We start from the raw sequence: 22,737 nt of genomic DNA, 5'->3' as shown, positions 1-22,737 counted from the left end.
GTAAGACCTGTCAAGTGAGCTTCTGTATTCAAGGTGTGGCGCTGATGGGAGAGATCGCGAGGTACTCGGTGGCATTGGAGCGGACGACTCCTGGCTGCCAATACTCGAAATTGCGCTTAGGAATGGGAATTTGTGCGCATCGCCTAGAAATCTCAGCCTTGCGCAACGGAAAGGGAAGGCGGATGTTTTCAGGTGTTAGAACTGGTTGAAGATGGAGAAAGACAACATTTCTAGCCTGTAGAAGGGAACGTTTGTGTCTACGAACTCAGACAAGGAACCACTGGACGGATTTGGGCTCGTGCGGGAACCACTATGCGGGAAGACTCGAGTTGACAAGTTGTCAGAGTACATGCTGGATGCGTGAGCAAGGCAGAATCGGCTAGATGGCTTTCAGTTTACGGAAGGTTGCCTGTTTGTCACCTCTTTCAATTTCCATCGACGGAGACCTCTAGAGCCTACTACAGCACAGAATCCGAGCAAACCAAACTATTGTTCTGGCAATCAGACCTAATGATGAGGGGGACCAAAAATTTCCCCCAACGACCAAGTACTCTTACAAGTGTCGTAATGTCTGATGGACTTCCAGTGCGACCGAAATTGTGCCTATGTGCTCAAGATATGCGTTTCGAACCACCGACAGCATCATGGTAGCCGAGCTATTGATCTTGTGTGACCACCCCACGTGCTCAACTTACAAAAAGGTCAGAGCTCAGACACCTCAATAACAACAGGCTGCTCTCAGTCTTTCCCCTTCCGAGCGATTTGTACCCAATCCATGCAAGAATTAGGCTTGCAAATGTCAGTGGCATACTGACCTCAAGCCAGCGTTGCATCGCAATGCTAGAAAAGCTTGTCTGAGAATTGGATGCCGACGTGAGATTTCTGATAGCTCTGTCTTGGGGTCGGTACTTTACATTATCGGTACTAAAGAGTGTCTTAGAAATTGTTAGCACTTGAGTCCGAGTCTATGTGTCAGCCTTACCGAGACAAAAGTCGCTGGTAGATAGATGAGAGTTACCACAGTGATTATTCTCGTCGTGATCGCTTCCCTTTGAGCTAACATGCTGGCATTTAGAGTGTTTCTTGTAAGACTTTCCTTGTGATCAGCCGTTTGGTCTTGTAAATGCTGAAGCATCTGGTCGAAGTTAGAATGCTCTTCATAACGAGACAAAAATTTCTACCAATGATTTTCGCCCGGCGGGCTGTTGAATCAGAAGTTTCGCTCTCGAGCTTTGCATCCCTATGTCGTAAATCGCATTTTTCAGTTGCTTTGAGAAGTTTTGAATTGCCATATGATTTAGATCAATCAGAGAAAAATGTTTCTCAGCATAGAGACCTTCATAGAAATCGCGGATTGCTGTTATGATTTGATTATTAGAATCCGCTATCATGGTTGCCTCCATGATCCAGTCTTCCTACATCTGCATATTTTGCAGATCACCAGCCTCGAGCTGTTTCTGGTACATGATTCCCTTTTCGAAGCTTCCATAGTTTACAAGATCAGTCTGTCTCTGATTAGTGAGAATAGTAGAAAATCGGCCTTAACGAACCTTATTCTCTATCAGATCCTCCAACCACCTCCAGGACTCAGCAGCCCAATAGACTATCAACACGTGTATAACAAGGCTAGCCCTGAAGCTATTTTCTGGCGTATCAAACGAGCGATCTTCTTGTCGACCACCATCACCACTCACCTGTGAACTCTATCCTTGAGGTCCAGCGATCCTTTAGTGATGATCTATAGTGCAGTCCCTTCGATGACATCGAACTTGTGATATACAGCAGCTTGTCGAATGGACCATTTGCTTTCTGTAGTCAAGAACCGCACGGCGGGGCCGAAATGATTGGGGCGGTAGAGCTTCGTGATAAAAAGCTCAGAGCACGAAATTGAGTTGCGGAGCGAAGGTCTGTGAGCGCCGCAAGGATCGATTCCCATGAGGCTCCATCTTTGTGCGCAATTGAAAGCATGAGTCTGTCGCAAAAAAGCGTGTGCTGTGAAAAGGTGGCAAGACGCTGTCGAACAGGCGTTCTCGTGCAAGTGAAAATAAAGGAAAGATGCACAACTTGACCATGTTGGGCTTGAGTTCAGCCGCATGAACTTACAGCCAACTTGAGGTGATTAGCCTGGTGTTTGGAGCCCTTAACGATGAAAGGGCGGGGCCGACTCTCCAGCTTCATTGCTGGAGGCACAGAATGTCTTTCCCGGTGTCTTGTGGTAGACCAATCAAATCATCGAGTTGTATCACCTTCTTGTGAACTTCTATCAACTTAACCTATCAGATTGTTGTGAACGAAGAGCGTGTCACGCCGCTCTCTGTAGCCAAAATACGTGCATGAGCATGGACCCCCCGGATTCGCGCAGGCTCTGGGCGAATGCAGCGATGAATCTTGGACGATTGGACAGATTTGAGATAGATGCCGAGTAATGTTGTCAAGTTACAGGCGTACCCTAGGAAGCTTGGGTCAAATAAGAATCGTAATTGAGTGGGGATCGGAAGTCAAATATTTCAGCTACTGCTGAATAGGGCCTGGCACCCCTGGGGCGATGAGAGTGTGGGCGCTTAGGCTGTGGGCCAAAGCACACAGAGCCTCACCCGGTCGCCTACTGAGCGGTTGTTTTTCGGGCCTTTCCGTCCGAAAGGTCAACCGAAACGCCCGAGCATAAGAGTTATCTCTAAGAACCCTTTCTGAGGATACTAGTAGGCTGTTCAAGCGCAGCCGAGGCTACTACGAAAGGCGAATATACAGATCCCCAACACATTCCCTGGTTCACACATCGCCTGTTCTAATTGAACTCAAGTTACACTTTCCGCGATGGTGAGTACGAGTTTTCAGACTTCATGTATTGCTGGAGAGCAAAGTATGCCTGTGAGACTAGCGACGATGCCTTAGAGCATCCAAGCCGCCCAACACAAGATAGCTGTGTGGCAGAGCCCCATCGGAGTCATCCAGAACCCATGAGATATTAAAGCACAACAGGAGCAATCAGAATGTCCAACGATCAGTTCCCTTGTCTTTTGGTTATTGTTGCGCAGTAGTAGACAATCCTTGAGATACCATTCTGGGGCTGATGACAAGGCTCGCCCTCTCGCCGTGTCGCCACAATTAGCACAGGAGGAAGCAGTCTGAGAGTCTCTGTCATTGTCAAACCCAGAGGCTCAATTCTGATTTCAGGTATCTCGTATCATCATAATATACACCGCCTTGACCAAGACTGTCAGCTGCAAGAGTTCGCGCATGGGAAACCCGCAGAACACCCAGCTTTAGCCATGTGCCATTTCATAATCGCCTCAAGAAAGTCCATCAAGTATCCATAAGTGCCCAAGTATCGTCATCCACTGTCGTGAATATCAGACCTGTGCTCAACAACTCCTCAGAGCCCTTGTATACCTCTGACACAGGCATTCCCATGCTTGAAGCAATCATCTGAACGTGCAAGCCTTCATTGCTTTGCGGAGTACTTTTCAAGGCAGCGAATACTTTCCGAGCCAGGCTTGAGCAATTCGAAAGAGCACTGTCCACACCTGAACCATAGTCAGTTGCACCGCCCTGAACTCCATTGGCCGCCGCAGGTTTGTGACCATTAGCCTGTGCACCGGACGGCGGCCCTCTGGTGAAAAAGAGATGCACAGCTGTGGCCTCGAGCAGATGGTAGTTGATTTCATTATAGTCGACTATAGGTCGAATGATATGAGCACCAACATGCCGCTTGTTGTTGAACTCCTTCAATCTTCCCCATACTCGGCAGTAAGCCTCTTCGATGAGTTTGGGCTTGGTCGATTCAGACTCGACGTCCATTTTGTCCTGATTTGCTTCGGCATCCGTCCACGACATGACTTCTATGAGGCCAGTTCCGTCGTCGATTTTGTATGTGATCTTTGACGGTTGAACGTTGATATTTCTGATTTGACCCACGAATGTGATCTGCACAATAATCTATTAGAGATCGCCCAATGAGTCTCACTATCTCATACCTGACTGATTGATTCGCCATCCACCTTGAAGTCTGCGTCGGGATGTGGTAGCTGGGCTTCTAGGACTTGTTTGATGGTTAGGGGTCGGACGGTATCTTTTCCATATCCTCCCTAGCATCGTTAGGTTGCGATGATTCTGCATGTAGGTAGACACGTACCTTTCCACCAGCCTGACTGCTTTGCGGTTCTCCTGCCACAAAGCCGCCACCATCTGCAGCCCCCGCCGCACCGTAGGAGGTGGAATAATTATTCCCGTTGCCGTATCCGTAGTCTGTCATTCTGGATGTCAGTTGATCCCAGTAGCCATCCACTGCTCTTTGGACTCACCCATGATTGATTTGTGACCTGGTACGGAAGTTGTTGACAATTGTCGACGCAGGCGTAGAAAAGATTGTGCTGAGACGCGTTCGCCCACACCGGACGCGTTAAGTGCATGCGGGGTCAAATGCCAAGGTTCACTCTCGATTAAAGCGGCGGGCCAAAATTTCTCAAAAATTGGAGATTCTCAAGCGCAGGCAAAATTTATGATGGGTTACTGGTCCCCCAAGTCCTACGACTGAGTGTACGAAAAGTCGAGTGCAATCATGAATGAATGAGGTCGCGCAGTTAAACACAGAAGAGACAATTTCTGTCTATCGATTATGGCGCCCCGACGACCCTCCCCAACGCCGTCCGAGAATGAGGTTGACATTGGAGCCTCGTTGTTTGGAAATAATGCTGGGTCAGAGTCAGACCGATCAGAGGCCGGACAGGCTAATATACCTAATGATGACCTCGATGTCATGGCAGAAGGCTCTGGCGAGGACGATGAAGCCATAATTGCCGCACAACTGGTTGCGTCGAACCGAAAATCCTCAAATCTAAAGGGCCGAACGGTGAAGAAAGGCGGAGCGTTTCAATCTATCGGCCTTAATGCCAATCTACTCAAAGCTATAACTCGAAAAGGCTTCTCAGTACCTACACCTATTCAGCGGAAAACGATTCCTCTACTCCTCAATGACAAGGATGTTGTTGGCATGGCAAGAACAGGCTCAGGCAAAACAGCCGCATTTGTAATCCCTATGATTGAGAAGCTGAAGGTACACAGCCAAAGAGTAGGCGCAAGAGGGCTGATCATGTCACCGTCAAGAGAGTTGGCTCTACAGACATTACAAGTCGTCAAAGAGCTGGGACGAGGGACCGATCTAAGATCAATCCTGCTGGTTGGCGGCGATAGTCTGGAGGAGCAGTTTTCAGCCATGGCGACCAATCCGGACATTATCATTGCCACGCCTGGACGGTTCTTGCATCTAAAGGTCGAAATGGGCTTGGAACTTTCAAGCATGAAATACGTGGTATTCGATGAGGCTGACAGACTCTTCGAAATGGGTTTTGCTGCCCAGCTCACTGAAATTCTCCATGCCCTTCCAGCAAACCGACAGACTCTACTATTCTCAGCCACTCTGCCAAAGTCACTAGTCGAATTTGCAAGGGCAGGTCTACAAGATCCTGTCCTTGTCAGACTTGACGCTGACAGCAAAATCTCACCAGATCTGCAAAGTGCATTCTTCTCATTAAAATCTTCAGAAAAGGAGGGTGCTCTTCTACACCTTCTCCAGGATGTGATCAAAGTGCCTACTCAATCTCAACTGATCACATCTGTGGCCACTACAGAGCCAACCAAATCAGGCAAGAAGAGGAAGCGAATTGAATCGGATGAAAAAATTTTACCTAGTTCGAATCCCTTCTCAACAATTGTTTTCGCCGCGACGAAGCACCACGTTGAATATCTGGCCCAGTTATTGCGTATGGCAGGCTACGCTGTTTCATATGTCTACGGTTCCCTTGACCAGACTGCTCGAAAGACCCAGGTACTTGCATTCCGGACAGGGCAAAGCAATATCCTCGTCGTTACAGACGTCGCTGCTCGAGGTATTGATATTCCGATCCTCGCTAATGTGATCAACTACGATTTCCCCTCACAACCCAAGGTATATGTTCATCGTGTAGGCCGAACAGCTCGGGCTGGACAAAAAGGTTGGAGTTACAGCATGGTACGAGATTCGGATGTTCCGTACCTATTGGATCTTCAATTATTTCTTGGAAGGAAGCTGTCGGTAGGACGAGCAGAAACAGAGACAGTCAACTTTGCTCAAGACGTTGTTCTGGGTGGCCTTCGTCGTGAAGATATACAGAGCAGCTCTGAGTGGGTTTCCAAAAGCCTGGAAGATAGTGTGGATCTTGCATCCTTGAAGTCTGTCGCAGTTAAGGGCGAGAAACTATATCTCCGAACACGAAACGCTGCGTCATCTGAGAGTGCAAAGAGGTCCAAGGAAGTCGTTGGATCGAAAGAGTGGTCGGAACTACACCCATTATTCAATAATCAATCGGATAATCTAGAAGCCGAGAGGGAGAAAATGCTCGCAAGAGTAGGTGGCTTTCGTCCTCAGGAATCCATATTCGAGGTGAGTGCGAGACGTGGTGGTCGGAAGAATAATGAAGAAGCAGTCGACGCAATTCGCAAGATCCGGGGCGGACTTGAGACTCGCAAACAAAAGACACTCGACACTACTCGACATCGCCAGAAGGAGGACCTTGAGGACGACAACCCCGTCCAAAGGCCTCAGAACGGCAACTCCCAAAACGGGGCTGGCGACGACTCAGACATTGAAACCAATGACGCCCTCTCAGAAGCCTCCTCCGCCGACCTAGAAGTAACATTCAGCCAACCGTACGCAAAGAAATCCAAAACCAACAGCGCCAAAACCTCATACCGCGACCCCGAAAACTTCATGTCCTACCTCCCCACATCCACATCTTTCAACGACGACAAAGCTTACGGCGTCCATTCCGGCGGAACCTCTAATTTCACCAGCGCCGCCCGCCACGTGACGATGGACCTCGCCGGCGACGAATCCGGCAAGAACTTCGGCGAAGCGCGGGGCGTGATGCGGTGGGACAAGCGGCACAAGAAATACGTGCGGCGCGAGAATGATGAGGACGGCAGCCGCAACAGCGGGGCGAAGCGGCTCGTGCGCGGCGAGTCCGGCGCGAAGATCGCCAGCTCCTTCAAGAGCGGCCGCTTCGAGAAGTGGCGGAAGGCGAATCGCGTCAGTCACGTGCCGCGGGTCGGCGAGGCGGAGAAGAACAATGCTGGCAATAATAATGATGCCGGTGGTGGTGGGAATGTTAGTCTGAGCGGTGGCGGTGGGAAGCGCTTCAAGCACAAGCGCACCGCGATGCCCAAGACACCAGACAAATTGCGCGCGGACTTTGAGACGCAGAAGAAGAAATCGGCAGGTGCGAGAGAGCGCTCGGCTGTGCAGTTGGGCAACAGTCGCGAGATCAAGAGTGTGGATCACACGGTCAAGGAGAGGAGGAAGAAGGAGCAGAGGCGGGAGAAGAATGCTAGGCCCATGCGAAAGAGGAAGTAGATGTGTGGAGCCACATATTAAAAGGACGGCTTTTGGCTTCAGCGAGCAAGGAAAATGAGAAGAGTATGAAGAACCGGTTACGAAAAAATTAATGTCAGTGCTTTCATCATTTCCCTGGCTTTGCTCTGCGCTGCTTTCTCAAAATGTTTCCATTCTCATTGAACTCAAGTCTGTGCCTCCAAGTTCTTACTCAAATCAGTGCGTCTCTGGAATGTGGCCATTTCACGCCAGAGGGCTGTTTCTGGACATGCGTTTGTGTCTGTGTCCCCGGTCCAATACCTATGCAAGACTCGTCAAAATCTGGATCCCGTCTCAATCTTCATCTTCCTTCATAACCATCAGTCCAATCAAATATCGCTCTCTCCCTTCAACTCGTTCACATCATAAACGCGCTCAACTTACTCGCTCAACTTGCTCGCTTGTTCGCTCAACCAAATTGACTTCGAAACAAAACGTATGAGGAGAAAGGAAATATCAAAAAACAGATGCGTAGAATAATAGGAAAGAAAGGGTATCTCGCATTTCCAAGAGTATTTTGGGCCCAGCCCGGCCCAGCCATAAGCGACAGGCGTGAAGAGAAAAGTAGAAATTCGATTCCGAAAGCGTCTGAGGAAAACGAAAACAACAGGAAGGCAAAGTTGCCTTAAGACTTCTGGAAAGATCCTCCTTTTCCATGTTCGTGATAAATCAATAGATAGAATTCACTTCTCGAGTTCCGTTGCACCATATAGATTCAACCTGTTGTATGTTTTTTTGCTCGAGCATTTAAAGCACACCCGATTGTGCCGGTAATGATTTGGGGTTTTGGATTTTGATAAACATTGATAGTGACAGGTGTTAATAGCAGTTCCGTAGAAAGTGGAGGATCGTTTCAATACAGCAAACCGAAGGCCGATGCCTGCGAGGAATCCAAGGCGTGGGCCTAAGTGTTGTGGGTGGTACCTTTAATCCAATGATGAATTACTTGCGTACTTCCTTCTCGGGTTTCGCCGATAGTCCTTGGTTTTCCCCCTCCCTGTGATTGCCTGCATACCGTAACATTTAACATGACTCGAAAGCGACAGAATAGTATGTTGCATTTTGAAATTCAAGGCGAAAGACAGATGTTGAGTTGTGGGTTTGTGGATATTTGATATGGTTTGCGGATAGAGGTGAGGCTGGTGGCTTTTCTCGAAATCGTTTCTTTCTTCACCCAACATGGTCAGCCATAGTGGGCATGTCATCGCCGGCTTATAGGTGACAACGCAGTACTAGTCGATGAAGTATTCCTGCCCATAACGATCGACAGCGATCCTCGACGCTCTCCTCTTGTCTCTGACGTTGAAATCTCTGTCATCATCCCGACTATCTCTGCGCATACGCCTGGCGACCTCCTCTCGGATGCTCAATTCACGTTCGCGTTCGTCCATCTCGCGCTCCTTGTTGCTGAGATACTCCTCCCTGATACGTTCTCGTTGATAACTCTCAATATTGCCACTCTGATGCTCAAGAACGTTTGGATGATGGACGTCTCGGTCTTCATTGGGATAAAGAAGTACAGGTGGGAGTTCTGAATTTCGTCGGGCCAATGGCGGTTGTTCATTGTAGTGGTGCTGGACGGGAACGAGGTCTCGTGCTGACTGATACGGCACTGGTGCATCGTAGATCAATTGTCGATCCTCAGGGATACGGATCGGCATAGTTGATTGCCTCACGAAAATTGGACGTTCGTGTCTCCCTTCAGCTGGTCGTGGATAGACAACAAATGTGTCTCTTGGCGTTCGTCCTGGCTTGACATAATGTGCTTCTTCGTGGTACCGTGGGATCGGGGGGTCACTATAGTATCGTGGCGGTTCAGAAGAGTATGATGAATGTCGGACCGGACCGGATGGTCCTCGGCGATGCTCCTTGTAAACGACATCCGGACGTGCTTCACGGCGGACCAAACTTCCGCGTCTAGGAATACCATGAGTACCAATTGAAGTGTTTGAGCTCGTGGCATCATACTCATAACCATAATGGCTCGCATCACTCCCTCCAGAAGAAACACTGCTACCATCGAAGTATTGCTGGGTATGCCTGTTTGGAAAGTGCACCGAATCACCTCGGTGTCGAGACTTCTCTCGACGATGTGTAGACTTTTCTCGATACTCACCCTCGTGGCCGCCTTGGCGCCGACGCGAATGTGACCTTCTTGGATCGCCCACCACTTCGGGATGCTGGTAATGATCATCATGTTGGTCGTGGTGACCATGGGGCGACTTTCCCCGACGACCACGCTTATCATCTTTGACCTCTCCAAACATACCCTCGATAGGAGGAGCGTCCCCATCAAATTCACCTTCCGGAACCACCACAACGTCAGGATCATGGCCATTTTCATGATCATGGAACTTTTCTCTCGATTTACTTCGTTTCTGACTCTTATCGCGTTTCCCACCTTTCTTGTCGTCCTTGTCTTTATTCTTATCTTTCTCTTTGGGCTCGTCGAGTTTCGCGCCAAGTGGTTTGTCTCTTGGAATTTGCGGTGGAAGGCCCGTGAATTGGACCGGGCCATTTTCATCTATTGGTCTCCCGTCCCTATCAAAAAGTGGTAGGTTGGTAATGGGATCAGATAACATGGCTAATCCCGAGTCTTTTCGACCATGCGAATAGTTGTCTTGGGTATATCGCTTTTCTTTCTTAGGTCGGATCTCATAAGTTTCTCGGAGGTCCACAAATTCGGCAGTGTTGGACTTTTGACGTGGTTTTATTGGTTTTTTAGTTCGAGCAAGAATAATCTCCATCTCAGGTACAACGACGGCCTTCGTCTTTTTCCCGCTGAGAAGTTTCTTCGCCTTGATGTAAGCTACTTCCCATCGAGCACTACCAGTCTCCATATCATTGGCCCTTTCGAGTATATTTTCAATTTGGCCGCGCCGCATATGCGACATCCGGCTCATTTGCTCGAGGACAGTGCCATCACTCCCTCTCTTCTCACGCGCCTTTTTCTCAATCTGTTCAATTGGTGCTGAAATTTCATCCTTGAATGCACGACTCCAATCATCGCCATTCTTAGTTAACCGATAGTATAGATAATCTGGCGACACCTTGCGGTCAACCATGGCTTTGACACGCTCTTTACGAGGCCGAACTTCTTCGAATTCTTGATCGTCGTGAATAGACAAAGCTGACATGCGATGCTGGGCTTGTGGCCTTCGCTCCTCGTAGACGGCGGAATCTCTGTAATCGTCCTCGAAATAGGGATCGTCTAGGATTTCGATTCCTCCACCAGGATCAACGGGAATGAAGTGATCTCGAGACGGATGGTGCTCCATTTTTAATGAAGCGGTATCTATCAGGCTGGACAAGCCAGGTGTGGTTTGCTTCGCTTGCGGATACGTCTTGAAGGTTGAAGAAGGAAAGATGCAGAATGCAGATGGAGGGGATTTGGACCAGGTCTAGTGGGGCAGTGCAGGAGCGAAGTGGGAATTGGCTGATGACAGGCAAGAGAACCACGGGAACGGGAATGCTAGATGCAGACAGATGAAGTCAAAAGAAATGGGAAGAAGCAATGGCGTGTAAGACGCTGCAGGATGAATGACAGAGTTGGTTCGACAAGCAGGCAATCCTTGCGGGCGCCCGAACTGAGTGAGTCGAAAAGTGGTGACTCCTCCCCTCGAGCAGCAGTTTGATCGAGCACGAGCGGTTGGAGATGGGTCGGTTGTCGAAGCACATCCGCGACGGCGAGAACGGTTGCCTTGTGCAAAGCGAACCAGTAACAGGCAACGTGTTTAACGCACGGTCCGTACTCCGTACAGATTCTGGCTGCTCTGAAATGTACAAACACATAGAGATGATCAGGTGAGAGGGGGGATGGATTGGCCATGATGGAGCGGGGCAGCTCGAACTCTGCAGACAGAACAGACCAGATCCAGCGAAGGGGAAGAACCATCGAATGGATGAAACAGCGGTGTCTGTGGGATTGAACTTTCTTTGGTTGGAGATGACATGGGACTGTCATCTCGCCAGCCCCATGCATGCAGTAGTTCCAATTTTGAGACCAAATAGAAACTGCCTTGGCGTTCTCATCACAGCTCACGCTGGTTGTATATATGGTCATAGGGGGGAGCAATACCTGGTCTTTTGATGGTGACTATTCTATATTACAATGATGAGCAATGGGTATTTTATTCCCGTCGAGTAAGGGTTTCACAAGACAATGTTCCAATTCTCGGTCTTCAGATCGCCAATTTGTGGGATGAACCGTCGAGGCAGCAGCAATCAGGCCGACACGTGACTTCCCCTCGCATTGATGGTTGTCAGGCTCTGCAAAAGTATCTTCTTTTCCTCAATATGAGAGAACTATGAACATGATAGTCATGGTCGTATCCAGAGCATAACGAGGCGGTGTAGGACCGTCAAATCAGACTCGGTGACAGTACACCCCCAATTAGCAAGAGAGAAACACTGGAGTCAAGACGCCCTCAGACGGGACGGGCCATCCCTGCCACTCGGTAGATGACGATCACTCATCAGTGAAACCCCAGTAGGTCTCTTCCAAGATAAAAAGCTGCCTCAGGCAGCATAAGATATCAATATACATGATCGCGGTCTCCTTTTCCGATTTCCAAGTCATGAACACGGCTTTGGAACCACAATTTTCTTCCACTGGTGTTCGATCCTTGAAGGGCGTTCGCCTCGGTGTTCTTTGACGTGGCCAGGAGTGCAGTAACCATTTTCCTATCTGGCTCCGAGCGCAGAAATACCGGGCCACCAATGCAGTGTTTGATGGCGAGCCACATGAGAATAATCGTGAGAGAGATGGAAACAAGCTCCATATTAGCTAATGAGGTCAGCTGGAGTCAAGGCTCCGCCCCCTGATCAAATCAACATACCTGTGATTTTCCCGATGTAGTTGATGGTGTTGACTCCAGTCGGGCTTTGTGCATCTCCCCGTCTGGAGATGATTTGGTTGTCTTGGAATTGCCGCACGGGCAGGGCGAAAAGGCCGGTTATGAACGTAAGTGGTGTGAACCTAATCGTGATGATAGTGAAACCCAAGACGGCCGCGCTCATGATCGCGCTCGAATGTGCTTCTCGCATACTTGCATGCTTGGCCTTTAAGTCGAGCTTCGCCAGAATCAAATCCTACACACGCTCCGCGTCCTTGTTGATCTGAGTGATGCGCCGCTTGTATCTTCCGAAGAGCTCTTGTGGCTGCATAATCTTTTTCCAGATTTTCCTTTCTGAGAGCCTGATAGTGCTCAACTCTGCCACTGGGATGGCCATGCAACCGGTTGTCCAGTAATTTGGCCACGCATTGCTCGCGAATTCTCTCCACCCATCTTCTTGTTGGGCTAAAAGGCGCGCTATCATGGCGATTTCCTCCCGAACATCGTCGATCTCATGAAGATACCCTGCCTCCGTTTTTCTGTTGATACTATCTTTCCCTTCCTCCTTCAAATATGCATTGACCCCGATCGAGACCTGAACAACCGCTTGTTCGAAGTATTCGAGAATGGAGTTTCCTCAGAAGTTGTCAAGGACCGAAGTTTTCTCCAACTGTTCGATTAGCTCGGCGACTATGATCCCCACACGCTTTGGTATGCTTGTGGTCTCATGCCCAAGGTGTTTGCGACCTGGCTCATCTACTCCTGAGACCCAACCCGGGGTTGTGATCAATGAAGTCCCGAAAGCCCAGACCCATGACGGAGAAACAGTGAGAATATACGGAGACTTTTTGTTTGTGACCCTAAAGAGTACTTGATTTTCATATTTGGCCTTTCGAGCCTCTCATTGTCAAAAAGAAATGGATTGCAGTACTCATCCAGTGGAACTGGATTAAAGACACCAACTGGCAGACCCCTTGATGCAGGACGGCAGAAATGCGATTTATCCAACCTGAAACCACGACTTATTTCTGGTAGGCATTTGGGGTTTTTCACAGATGTCGCCAGTTGTAGATATGGAGACAGATGCCTTGGTGGAGCAGGCGAGAAACCCATCTAGCTCGCGTGGTCATTCGACGCGCGTATGGAGCAAATTGCCGATAAGAATAGAGAGCACTACCAAGTAGCTCAAGCAATATGAAGCCCAGAAGAGAATAACTGCGGAAATTCAACTTATCCAGGTGAAGACAGAATGATCTTCAGGCGGCCTCGAACACCATGGGCATGATCTTCAGGCTAACTACTGTAACTAGTGCGACGAAGCCTCTAGAGTATGACAACCCCTGGTTCTTGCCGCGTGGCTTGTTGTTCTCAACGACTTACAACACAACAGATTACCTGATGCAACAATGAATAGACGATCTAGCTTATACTACTATTACGATAACTCGAACCTTGAATACCCAGCCTCCATATAAAAAGTCTTTACAATCCAGCGTACAAACTCGAAACGTGAAAACCCCGTGACATACCTCGACCCAGCAAGCCGCTAACCTCAATCAGACCCATCGATTGATGCAAGATGAGACACAGGGGACGAAAGATACCAGGTGCTTCGTACAGCGCATACAGTGTACGGTTCACTAGGTCCCGAGATAGATATGTAGAGTACGTATTCTACCCTATGCAAAGCACAAAGATCACGAGATCATGCTTCGAACAGAAAACTCCTCCCCTCCAACCAAGTAACGGAATCAAGTCTCAACGGCAAGGCATCGACTTGCCTAGGTGGCGCAGTGCAGCAGGATACTGCACTGCACTGCAATGCACTGCACGGGTTTTTCTTAGCGGTTGCCTTGCGCCACCATGCATGCATGCATGCGAAGAGATTCAAGTTCAAGTTCTGTACTTAAGCTTTCGCCGACGTAGTGATAAAGACCATGCGTTTTCGAGTTTCCATCCGCACAACGCATCCCCGAACCGCGCCCGCTGGTTGCCCCTCGGCCCAATAACGAGCCTCCTCGCTCGAGGTCAATCGGGCAAAAGCAAAAAGCCAGCTTAATAAATCGGGCGGATCCTTTTTGTCGTCTGCGCGACATGCTATGTATGCGTGGCACTCCGTATTCGTAGCCCGGAGTGACATCACGAAGCAAGCAAGCAAGCAAGCAAGGGTTCCGGATGAACCGAACCGGACCGAATGAGTGGGTGGGTGATTTGGTGGGTGAGGTTCATGCACTCGCGGCACTGCGCGTATCGTGTGACTTCAATTTGCGTAGTGGAGACGAGACGGGCCAATACCTTAAGTCTATGCCTGGGATGGGATCGCCTCACTTCGAAGCTTAGCTTGATTGTTTGCGATGTATTATCGACGATGAGATGGCGACTCGACTCGGCTGGATTGGTTCTTACTGGCGGAAGGGTGGATGGAGGAGTCGGGAGAAGACGGCTTAGTAGGAGGACAGTGGATTGAGATGTAGACGATCTAGATGAAACGGAAAGTCGAGTGATTCATGATGATGGATTATTAGAATACCATAAAAACGATTTACTACTGTAGGTGATTCATTCCCGCCCTGAACCAGCCTTGCCCGAGGCCAATAATATGTGGATGGTGCTGTTACCACAGCATGTTCGCATCCTTCGAAAAACTCCAAGTGCTGGTTCTTCCATGATCCTGTTCCTCCGTTTGAATGCCCTTCACAACGCCCAAATTCTAGGTATGTACAGTGTGGCTTTTTCCACAGACAAAAAAGCTTTCAGTGAATCAACTTCCCCCAAATGTGACATCAGATAGAGATGGAGCAACAATCAAGCGACATGATTTCGTCTCCATGCGTAACACGTACAGGAGTAGTTGTTCGTTTTGTACAATTACCGGAGTGGCAGTTTGACATCTTGAACGCCGCGTTTGATGACTTCGTCAAGCGTCCATCTGGGGGTAACCACAAGTGACTTGGCCACTTTGTCGTGCTTTTCAAGTCGTTTCCGGCTGTGCTCCATTTCCCAAGTGACACCTTCAGCCAGAGGGGGTGCTCCGCCAGCTATACCGCTAGCGAACTTGAGCTGAAGAACATTACCAATCTCGTCGCAAGCTGCCAACACACGATCTAAATCATCCTTGTTATGTGCAGCGGAGATACAGAAACGTGCTCTTGAAGAGATCAGAGGGGTAGCGGGATATCCTACGACCACAACTGAAATCTTCCTCTTCAACATTTCATGTGAAAAGGCAGGCATCTTGGCGGGGTGATAAAGAAGTAATGGAATGATTGGGGAGTCGTCGTGACCGTAAACTATGAAGCCGAGACGCTTGAGACCTAGTCTCAGATATCTTGAATTGAAGGCGATTCGTTGGAGACGCTCCTCACCCTGACCTGGATTTAGGTCACCATTGATGAGCCGAAGGGATGCCATAATCTGAGTGATGACTGCAGGAGCTGGGGTTTCTCCATAAATGGTGCCTGCATTGGTAACTCTCAGCTTATCAATGATAGCTTTGTCAGCAGCGATGTATCCACCATTGGCACCGAAGGACTTGGTCAGAGTTCCCATGAGGATATCAACCTCTGCAGGGTCAATGCCGAAATAGTCACAAACACCTTTGCCATGGGGTCCAAGAGCGCCAATGGAATGTGCTTCATCAACGAACAAGTTGAACTTGTAGCGTTTCTTAAGTCTGATCAATCCAGGGAGGTGGCACATGGTACCTTCCATGGAGTAAAGTCCTTCAACCACCACCATGATCTTCTTCCATGGGCGATGGGTACGGGGCTGACCTTGAGAGATTGCTTCTCGGAGCTTTGATTCCAGATCTTTCATGTCGTTATGTTGGAAGGAGGTGATCATTGCTCCTGACAATCTTGAGCCGAATCGAATGGATGCATGATTTAATTCGTCCGAGATGATCAAATCACCTTTTCCGACCAGGGCCGAGAAGACCGCAGCATTGGTCCCAAAGCCCATAGAGAATAGCATGGAGGATTCTTTTCCAACAAAGCTTGCGATCAAGCTCTCACACTCAACAGCCAAGTCTGAGGTACCCACTTCGGCGCGAGAGCTGCTTGTTCCTAGGCCATAACGCTTGATTGTGTCTTCCACTGCATCGGCGCATGGACCATCAGACTGTGCAAATCCAAGGTAGTTGTATGAGCTCAAATTGAGGGTTTCAGTGGTAGAACCAGAGAGTGCGAAATGATAGTTTCCGTCATCCGAGGAGCGGTCAAGCAGATTGATGTAGCGGCCAGGTACACCGGTCGTGGGTCTATTGAAACAATCGTTGATGCGCATCTTCAGACGCCGCACATAGAAATTGTCAAAGTCGCTATTGAGCGCTGCATATCCGTTGCGAGCCTTCAAATGCCGATAATTGTCTTCCTTGAATTTCATGCCAAAGAAGTCTCTGACGTGACCGAAAATGATCAGAATAAGATAGGAGATGTAAGTGGTCAACAAGTAATAGTACGGCGGTTCGTCCATAATAGGTTCAGGAAATTCCCCTCCTTGATGTCGACTTGTGTAGCGATGCGACTGGGAATTCAGCGGGCCGAATTGTGCATGTTGTTTGACCAGTTTTCTCGTCTCGGCCGCAGAAGGTGGCTGGAATAAGGTGGTGGGTGGTTCGTCCATGTTTGTGGAGTCTGCGCGTGCAGTTGAAAGTGAAATGCTCGGTAGCGACAGTGATGGAAAGCTAATTGGCGGTGAGCCAGAGGCCAAAAAGGCCTGCTCCTGTGCTTTGCTGGCTGCGAGCAAAGCCGCAGCCGCTGTTTGGGCCTCTTTTGTCTTGGGCGAAGTGGAAAAAAACTGAGCAATCTTGCTTGCCTTCTGAGAGGTCTTGTTGACGAAGGTGCCGCCCTTGTCCGTAGATGGCGCAAAGGACGGCCAAGGGGTCGGAGGTGAACTACTTAACAAAGAGGTTGAAACTCGACGAGGCATGGCCAGACAAATTCGGAGAAGGTGAGAAGAGGGCTCTCGAGAGGAGACAGTAGCTAGAACGGCGCTGGCGCTTTATTCAAGCGCACGGTTCTGTAGAAGCCAGTCTGGTAGGGTAGTTGTCTTCTAGCCCGTCTTAATCTAGACGCGTTTCGATGTGGCGGTGTACGAGAGGTGTCGGGTCCGGTGAAAATGGAGACACAGAGCTCCTAGCGTCGATTGGAGGGGAAAGACGAAGGCTGAGTATAAGAGCTGTTGAAAGAAGTGGTACTTAGGTATAGGAAGGTTGGAGTGGAATTCAGAGAAGTGAAGTGTAGTGGTCGACGCAGTGTTGCAAAAAAGGGAGTATTGGCGGAATCCAAAGGCTGAGGTAAAATGTATGACGGAGGTGAAAAAAGCCCGTTGGACTACCTGGGCAAGCCTAGAAAAAGCTGATGGGTGATGACTGTAGGTGGCGGGCTGGCCGGATGACCAAAGGTTCCAAGGTTTCTCCAAGTGGTTCCGCCCTGATCCGCTGGGCTCTGGTTGGACTGGATGAACCTGTGCCTTGCAGGAACCGCCCGTGGTCAGCCGCACTTGTTGAGCCAGCCACTGGGGTACACTGAGGAGCGCAAGGGATTTGCGACGAGTTGAGTGAGATGAGGGAAGGTTAATAGGATAGAGAAAGAGAGGAGAGGACAAGAAAGAGATGATGATGGATAGTTGGCTGATCAACCAGGAGAAAAAAAGATGGATAATATGATGGTGCCCGAAGGATGGAAATAATGGAGCTTGATGGAGCAGAAGAACGGCCGCGAGATAGTGCTCCGGATGCGTCTACACGAAAGGCACGCGAAGCTCGAGGAATCGAAATTGGAGGTGACAGGGAGAGAGATTAGGAATTTAGGAGACCTGAAAATAAGGGTGAGGAACCCCCCTACAATTGGCCAGGCTGGCACCCACTGGGCGATGGGGGAGCCCGGAACATGCCTAACAAGTTTCGCCCGGAGGGTTAACACCTGAAACTCTCTAGTCAGCCCTCTAGTCTTGATGATCGCTTACTCGGGTGCTCCAAGCGAGCCTCCTTGGCATTTCTAAATTCCATCTTCAACTTTCACCTCTGTGCTTTCTGATGAACCAAACCCCTTTCAACAAGATGATAATCAGCCATCACGGGTGCAACCGCTGCACAAGCTGAATAACGCATAACAATTGCCCAACTGGATCATGATGCTTGAACGATTGGTTTCACCAGCTACGGCCATGTCGCGTGCTCCTGGTGATGCATAGCCGCTTGATAAGTACCTAGGTACCTAAGGTAGGTAAGAAACACGTTCCCGACCGGCGACTTCTTGCCTCACAGAGGACGACGACATGGTAATTGACCTCAAAGCTTGAGATTGAGAAATCCATCTCACGCCAGTGATGAGTGAAGAATCTCTCTAGGTACCTAAGTATCTTTCGACGTGCAGGATGTCCAAGAACCTCCAATTCACGTGATCACGATTCACGAGTGACAGCCCGAACTCTGCCCCTTCCTTCGGAGTTCACGCCTGCCGAGTAACCTCGTTTATCCGTCTTCCGGGTGACGATCGTCGGCGCTGTTCCGAAACGACTTGCTGCTTTAATCTCAACCAATCCAGTTCAGCGTTACCACCAACAAAATCTGAAAAAATGATCAGATCTAGCAACTTAAGCGGCCGAGGCTCAACAAAGTCCGTCATTGCCCGACCCTGATTCGCTATGACTATTTTTGAATTTCGAGGGTCCTCCGCAATATTTCTGTGCCCTCTCCCAGGAATTCCCCAGGAACGGATCTCAGTCAACCCAACATGGCTATCACGAATGGTGTTAACGGCATCAATGGTACCAACGGTACCAACGGTACACATGTTAGCAATGGCACTACCAATGGTGTCAATGGGCATGGACAGGATTCTGCGGAACTCTGGCGACATCCCCGTCCAGAAACAACAGAGTTCTATGCCTTCCAACAACACCTCATGAAGAAATACCCTATCCACTCGGATAGCTATACTGATCTGTGGAAATGGAGTATCGACAATCCTGCAGACTTCTGGGAAGAGATCTGGCACTATACAGGCATCAAGGCACACAAGACTTACGACTCGGTATGTCAACAATAATCTAAACCCCATTCCGGAACACACCGACTAATTGAGCACGCGACCATCTAGGTCCTTGATACATCGGCCCCAATGTTTCCCAAGCCGACGTTCTTTCCAGGTTGTGAGCTCAATTTTGCAGAGAATCTCTTGTTTCCAACATGCAACCCTTCCCCAGAATCGCACGCCATCATCGCAGCTACCGAGGAAACCCGAGAACAAGTAACATGGTCAGAGCTGAGAGAAAGAGTGCGGGTTTGCGCCGCCGCGATGACAGCCCACGGACTTCAGAAAGGCGATAGAGTGGCAGGATATCTCTCAAATCATGCCAATGCGGTAATAGCAATGCTGGCTGCTACATCCTTGGGCGCTTTATGGTCTGGCGTCAGTCCGGATACAGGAGTCCATGCCGTTCTTGACCGCTTGAAGCAGATCGAGCCTGTTCTACTCTTTGCTGACAATGCCGTCACATACAACCGCAAAGTTCACGAGACCCATGCCAAAATCTCCCAAGTCGTGGCTGAGTTATCCTGCGTTAGAAATCTCGTTATTTTTGAATCTATTCCCGACCACAGCTTTGACCTTGCGACACTCCAGACACATCAAAACACTACGGTAGAAACATACGCTTCCTTTTCTTCCAAAGGCGACGTCTCGCGGCCACTTCAATTCACGTATCTCCCTCCCGACCACCCTGTATATATCCTCTACTCCTCAGGCACGACAGGCGTACCGAAACCCATAGTGCATGCGGCACTAGGCACACTTCTTCAACACAAGAAGGAACACCTAATCTCGTCTGATATCAAACCTGGCGAGAGGGTTTTCTATTTCTCTACCACAACATGGATGATGTGGCACTGGCTGGTTTCCGGACTCGCAAACGGTGCCACCATCGTGGTCTATGACGGCTCCCCATTCCAACCCCACAAAGAAATGAGTATGCCACTTTTGATCGATGAACTTGGTATCAACCATTTTGGAACTTCAGCAAAATACCTTTCAGTCCTAGAACAAGCCCAGACCTTTCCTAGGAATGCGTCGCCCCGGTCGGCCACCCTTCAGTCTCTCAAATCGATCTTCTCCACGGGCTCCCCTCTTGCTCCGAGCACCTTTCACTACGTATACAAAGCGCTGTCACCGCCTCCACCTCACCAGGGGATACTGTTAGCATCCATAACTGGCGGTACGGACATAATTTCCCTATTTGCTTGCGGTAGTCCCATCCTCCCTGTTCATGCTGGCGAAATCCAGTGTCCGGGTCTGGGTATGGCGATTCGCAGCTTTTCAGCTGACGGCAAAGATATTTCGCAAACTGGAGAAGCCGGCGAATTAGTCTGCACAGTTCCATTCCCATGTCAACCCTGTATGTTTTGGCCTCCTGGCCCGAGCGGCGAAAAACGATATAAATCTTCATATTTCGAAGTCTTTACAGATCAGAAGAGCGGCCACCCTATATGGCATCACGGAGATTTTGTTCGCTTCAACCCAGCGACGGGTGGTGTATGGATGCTTGGTCGCTCCGACGGTGTGTTGAACCCGATGGGCGTTCGATTTGGGTCCAGCGAGATATACAATATCCTGTTGAAACATTTCAGTTTGGAGGTTGAAGATGCTTTATGCATCGGGCGCAAGCGCGCACAAGATGCTGACGAGGTTGTGGTTCTGTTTTTGAAAATGGCTACTGGCCAGACTTTCGGAGAAGACCTTGTCAAGCGGATTCAGGATATGGTCAGGAAGGAATTGAGCGCAAGGCACGTCCCAAAGCTCATCGACGAGTGTCCAGCCATTCCAGTCACCACGAATGGGAAGAAGGTTGAGGGCGCTGTAAAGCAAATACTCAGCGGATTGAACATCAAGACAAGTGCAAGCGTAGCAAACAGCGATTGTTTGGATTGGTATAGGGAATGGAGCAACACGCATTGACGAATTGTACATCGGATACATTGATTGATATTGGAGTACGACAAAAATTGGGAAGGCGGCCTGAAGTCGAGGGTACGAATTCATGAGACAGTCCTCGCGATGAGTAGATACCTACGTAGGTACGTTTGTATACATCATAATGCAAATAAGGTATAGAGATGGAACCCCTAAACGAATGAATTATGATTTACTCGTGGTTGAGCAGCTTTCAACACTTCACCTAATCTCAATACAAAAATGCAAACCACGAGATCTTGTTCCGCTGGCCGGGTCGGATACAATTCATTGACCAAAGCTGGGAGCATGTTTCGCACTCGACGAGTTGGTCTCCCAAACGAACTCGATCGCCATCGCCCGCCATTCCCCAAAACAGAAGACGGATGTGTAGCTATCATGCCAGTAGAAATTGACCTGACCCTGCTCAGTGGCACTTCGTCCGTAGAGGATGTGGAGCTATACTCGTAACTAACTAGCGCGATGGAAGATCTACCCGTCCGCATGATATCGTGCAGGTTAGTCAGTCACAAAGCCGACGAAGAAGCCAACATGGAAAGCGCACCGCTCTTGTTCCTCATCACCCTGCCAGAGCACGACAAACAACACCACTTGGTCCCACCCGAGTAACTTCCAAAACCGACCCTCCTTATCCAGTGATTGGGTTTCATGCTGCCTCGGTCTCTGCAGTGCCAGGCAAAGTCAGTCATCCATGGGGGATCAGTGATCACCAATTAACTAGTGTACGAGGTTGTGTATCCACATAAATACGAGTAGCAAAGGCGATCAACTCGATCGGCCGACGAATCTCGGAATCTTGAAAGTGTCATGACAGTGCTTGGAAGCGTCGTGTGACAGCTTTGACGGGTTTTTCTCCCCACCCTATTCAGCTGGTGCCAACTGTCACGGTCGACTTGGACGTATCTCGGATGCGAGATGAGATGAGATGAGATGAGGAGATGAAAGAGTTGAGACGCGCGGACATCTTACGCTGGGCTAGGTGGGTACTTAGGAGGCACGGGGCAGCCAAGAACCCTTATTTCGTGTGAATGTTTCTCAGGAGTAGTCAAGTTACTAATGGCGGGTTGGGTTATCGATGTCTGGAAATGGAGGATTGGGGAGGGATGGCAGTATTAGCGGTGGTGGATAGTTCGCTACAATGGTACATAGGTATCTGTTCCACTGTGTTTTCGACAATGGAATATGATAGCTGCAGGTGTTGCACAGTCATCAGCGCCAGATACGCCATTGCGAGTAACGGAATGATCTCAAAGGACATTGGTGAGATGTCTGTACGGCATTTCCATTCCTTCTCGACCCTCTTGTTTGAGCACAGCAGCTCAGCTTGGCCCTTGACTGCTTCTTAATATCTCCAAGCCATCCACTTCCAGAGCATTGCTGTCACATAGTATGTACTCAATCAACATGGCGAGATTAGAACTTGGTAGCAGTAGAGTAGGCAGTTTGAGATTTCCCTTGTCTTCTTCTTCTTCTTCTTCTTCTTCTTCTTCTTCTTCTTCTTCTTCTTCTTCTTCTTCTTCTTCTT

The 22,737-nt window shown here is 49.3% G+C and overlaps 6 protein-coding genes across 6 annotated transcripts; 2 read left to right on the top strand and 4 right to left on the bottom strand.

Moving 5' to 3' along the window:
* Positions 1–3,303: 3,303 nt before the first annotated feature.
* LTR84_010427 (uncharacterized protein) lies at positions 3,304–4,305 on the bottom strand (the record flags this gene model as incomplete). The annotated part of the gene is made up of 4 exons (XM_064853964.1): positions 3,304–3,924; positions 3,975–4,085; positions 4,133–4,245; positions 4,302–4,305. The coding sequence occupies 4 exons, from the start codon at positions 4,303–4,305 to the stop codon at positions 3,304–3,306; spliced, it is 849 nt and encodes a 282-aa protein (XP_064700422.1).
* Positions 4,306–4,615: 310 nt separating this feature from the next.
* On the top strand, positions 4,616–7,387 carry DBP10 (ATP-dependent RNA helicase dbp10; the record flags this gene model as incomplete). Its single annotated transcript, XM_064853963.1, has 1 exon — positions 4,616–7,387. The coding sequence occupies one exon, from the start codon at positions 4,616–4,618 to the stop codon at positions 7,385–7,387; it is 2,772 nt and encodes a 923-aa protein (XP_064700421.1).
* A 1,250-nt stretch (positions 7,388–8,637) lies between these two features.
* LTR84_010425 (uncharacterized protein) lies at positions 8,638–10,683 on the bottom strand (the record flags this gene model as incomplete). Its single annotated transcript, XM_064853962.1, has 1 exon — positions 8,638–10,683. The coding sequence occupies one exon, from the start codon at positions 10,681–10,683 to the stop codon at positions 8,638–8,640; it is 2,046 nt and encodes a 681-aa protein (XP_064700420.1).
* Positions 10,684–11,940: 1,257 nt separating this feature from the next.
* On the bottom strand, positions 11,941–12,424 carry LTR84_010424 (uncharacterized protein; the record flags this gene model as incomplete). The annotated part of the gene is made up of 2 exons (XM_064853961.1): positions 11,941–12,191; positions 12,244–12,424. The coding sequence occupies 2 exons, from the start codon at positions 12,422–12,424 to the stop codon at positions 11,941–11,943; spliced, it is 432 nt and encodes a 143-aa protein (XP_064700419.1).
* A 2,684-nt stretch (positions 12,425–15,108) lies between these two features.
* Positions 15,109–17,169, bottom strand: LTR84_010423 (uncharacterized protein; the record flags this gene model as incomplete). Its single annotated transcript, XM_064853960.1, has 1 exon — positions 15,109–17,169. One exon carries the CDS (start codon positions 17,167–17,169, stop codon positions 15,109–15,111), a length of 2,061 nt encoding a protein of 686 aa, XP_064700418.1.
* A 1,808-nt stretch (positions 17,170–18,977) lies between these two features.
* On the top strand, positions 18,978–21,197 carry LTR84_010422 (uncharacterized protein; the record flags this gene model as incomplete). Its single annotated transcript, XM_064853959.1, has 2 exons — positions 18,978–19,277; positions 19,344–21,197. The coding sequence occupies 2 exons, from the start codon at positions 18,978–18,980 to the stop codon at positions 21,195–21,197; spliced, it is 2,154 nt and encodes a 717-aa protein (XP_064700417.1).
* Positions 21,198–22,737: the final 1,540 nt, after the last annotated feature.

This window comes from Exophiala bonariae (genome assembly GCF_035927105.1).
Source record: "Exophiala bonariae strain CCFEE 5792 chromosome Unknown scaffold_43, whole genome shotgun sequence".
In the NCBI taxonomy this organism is placed as follows: Eukaryota; Fungi; Ascomycota; class Eurotiomycetes; order Chaetothyriales; family Herpotrichiellaceae; genus Exophiala; species Exophiala bonariae.
Note: the sequence above shows the minus strand (reverse complement) of the source record. Positions and strands in the feature narration are given on the sequence as shown.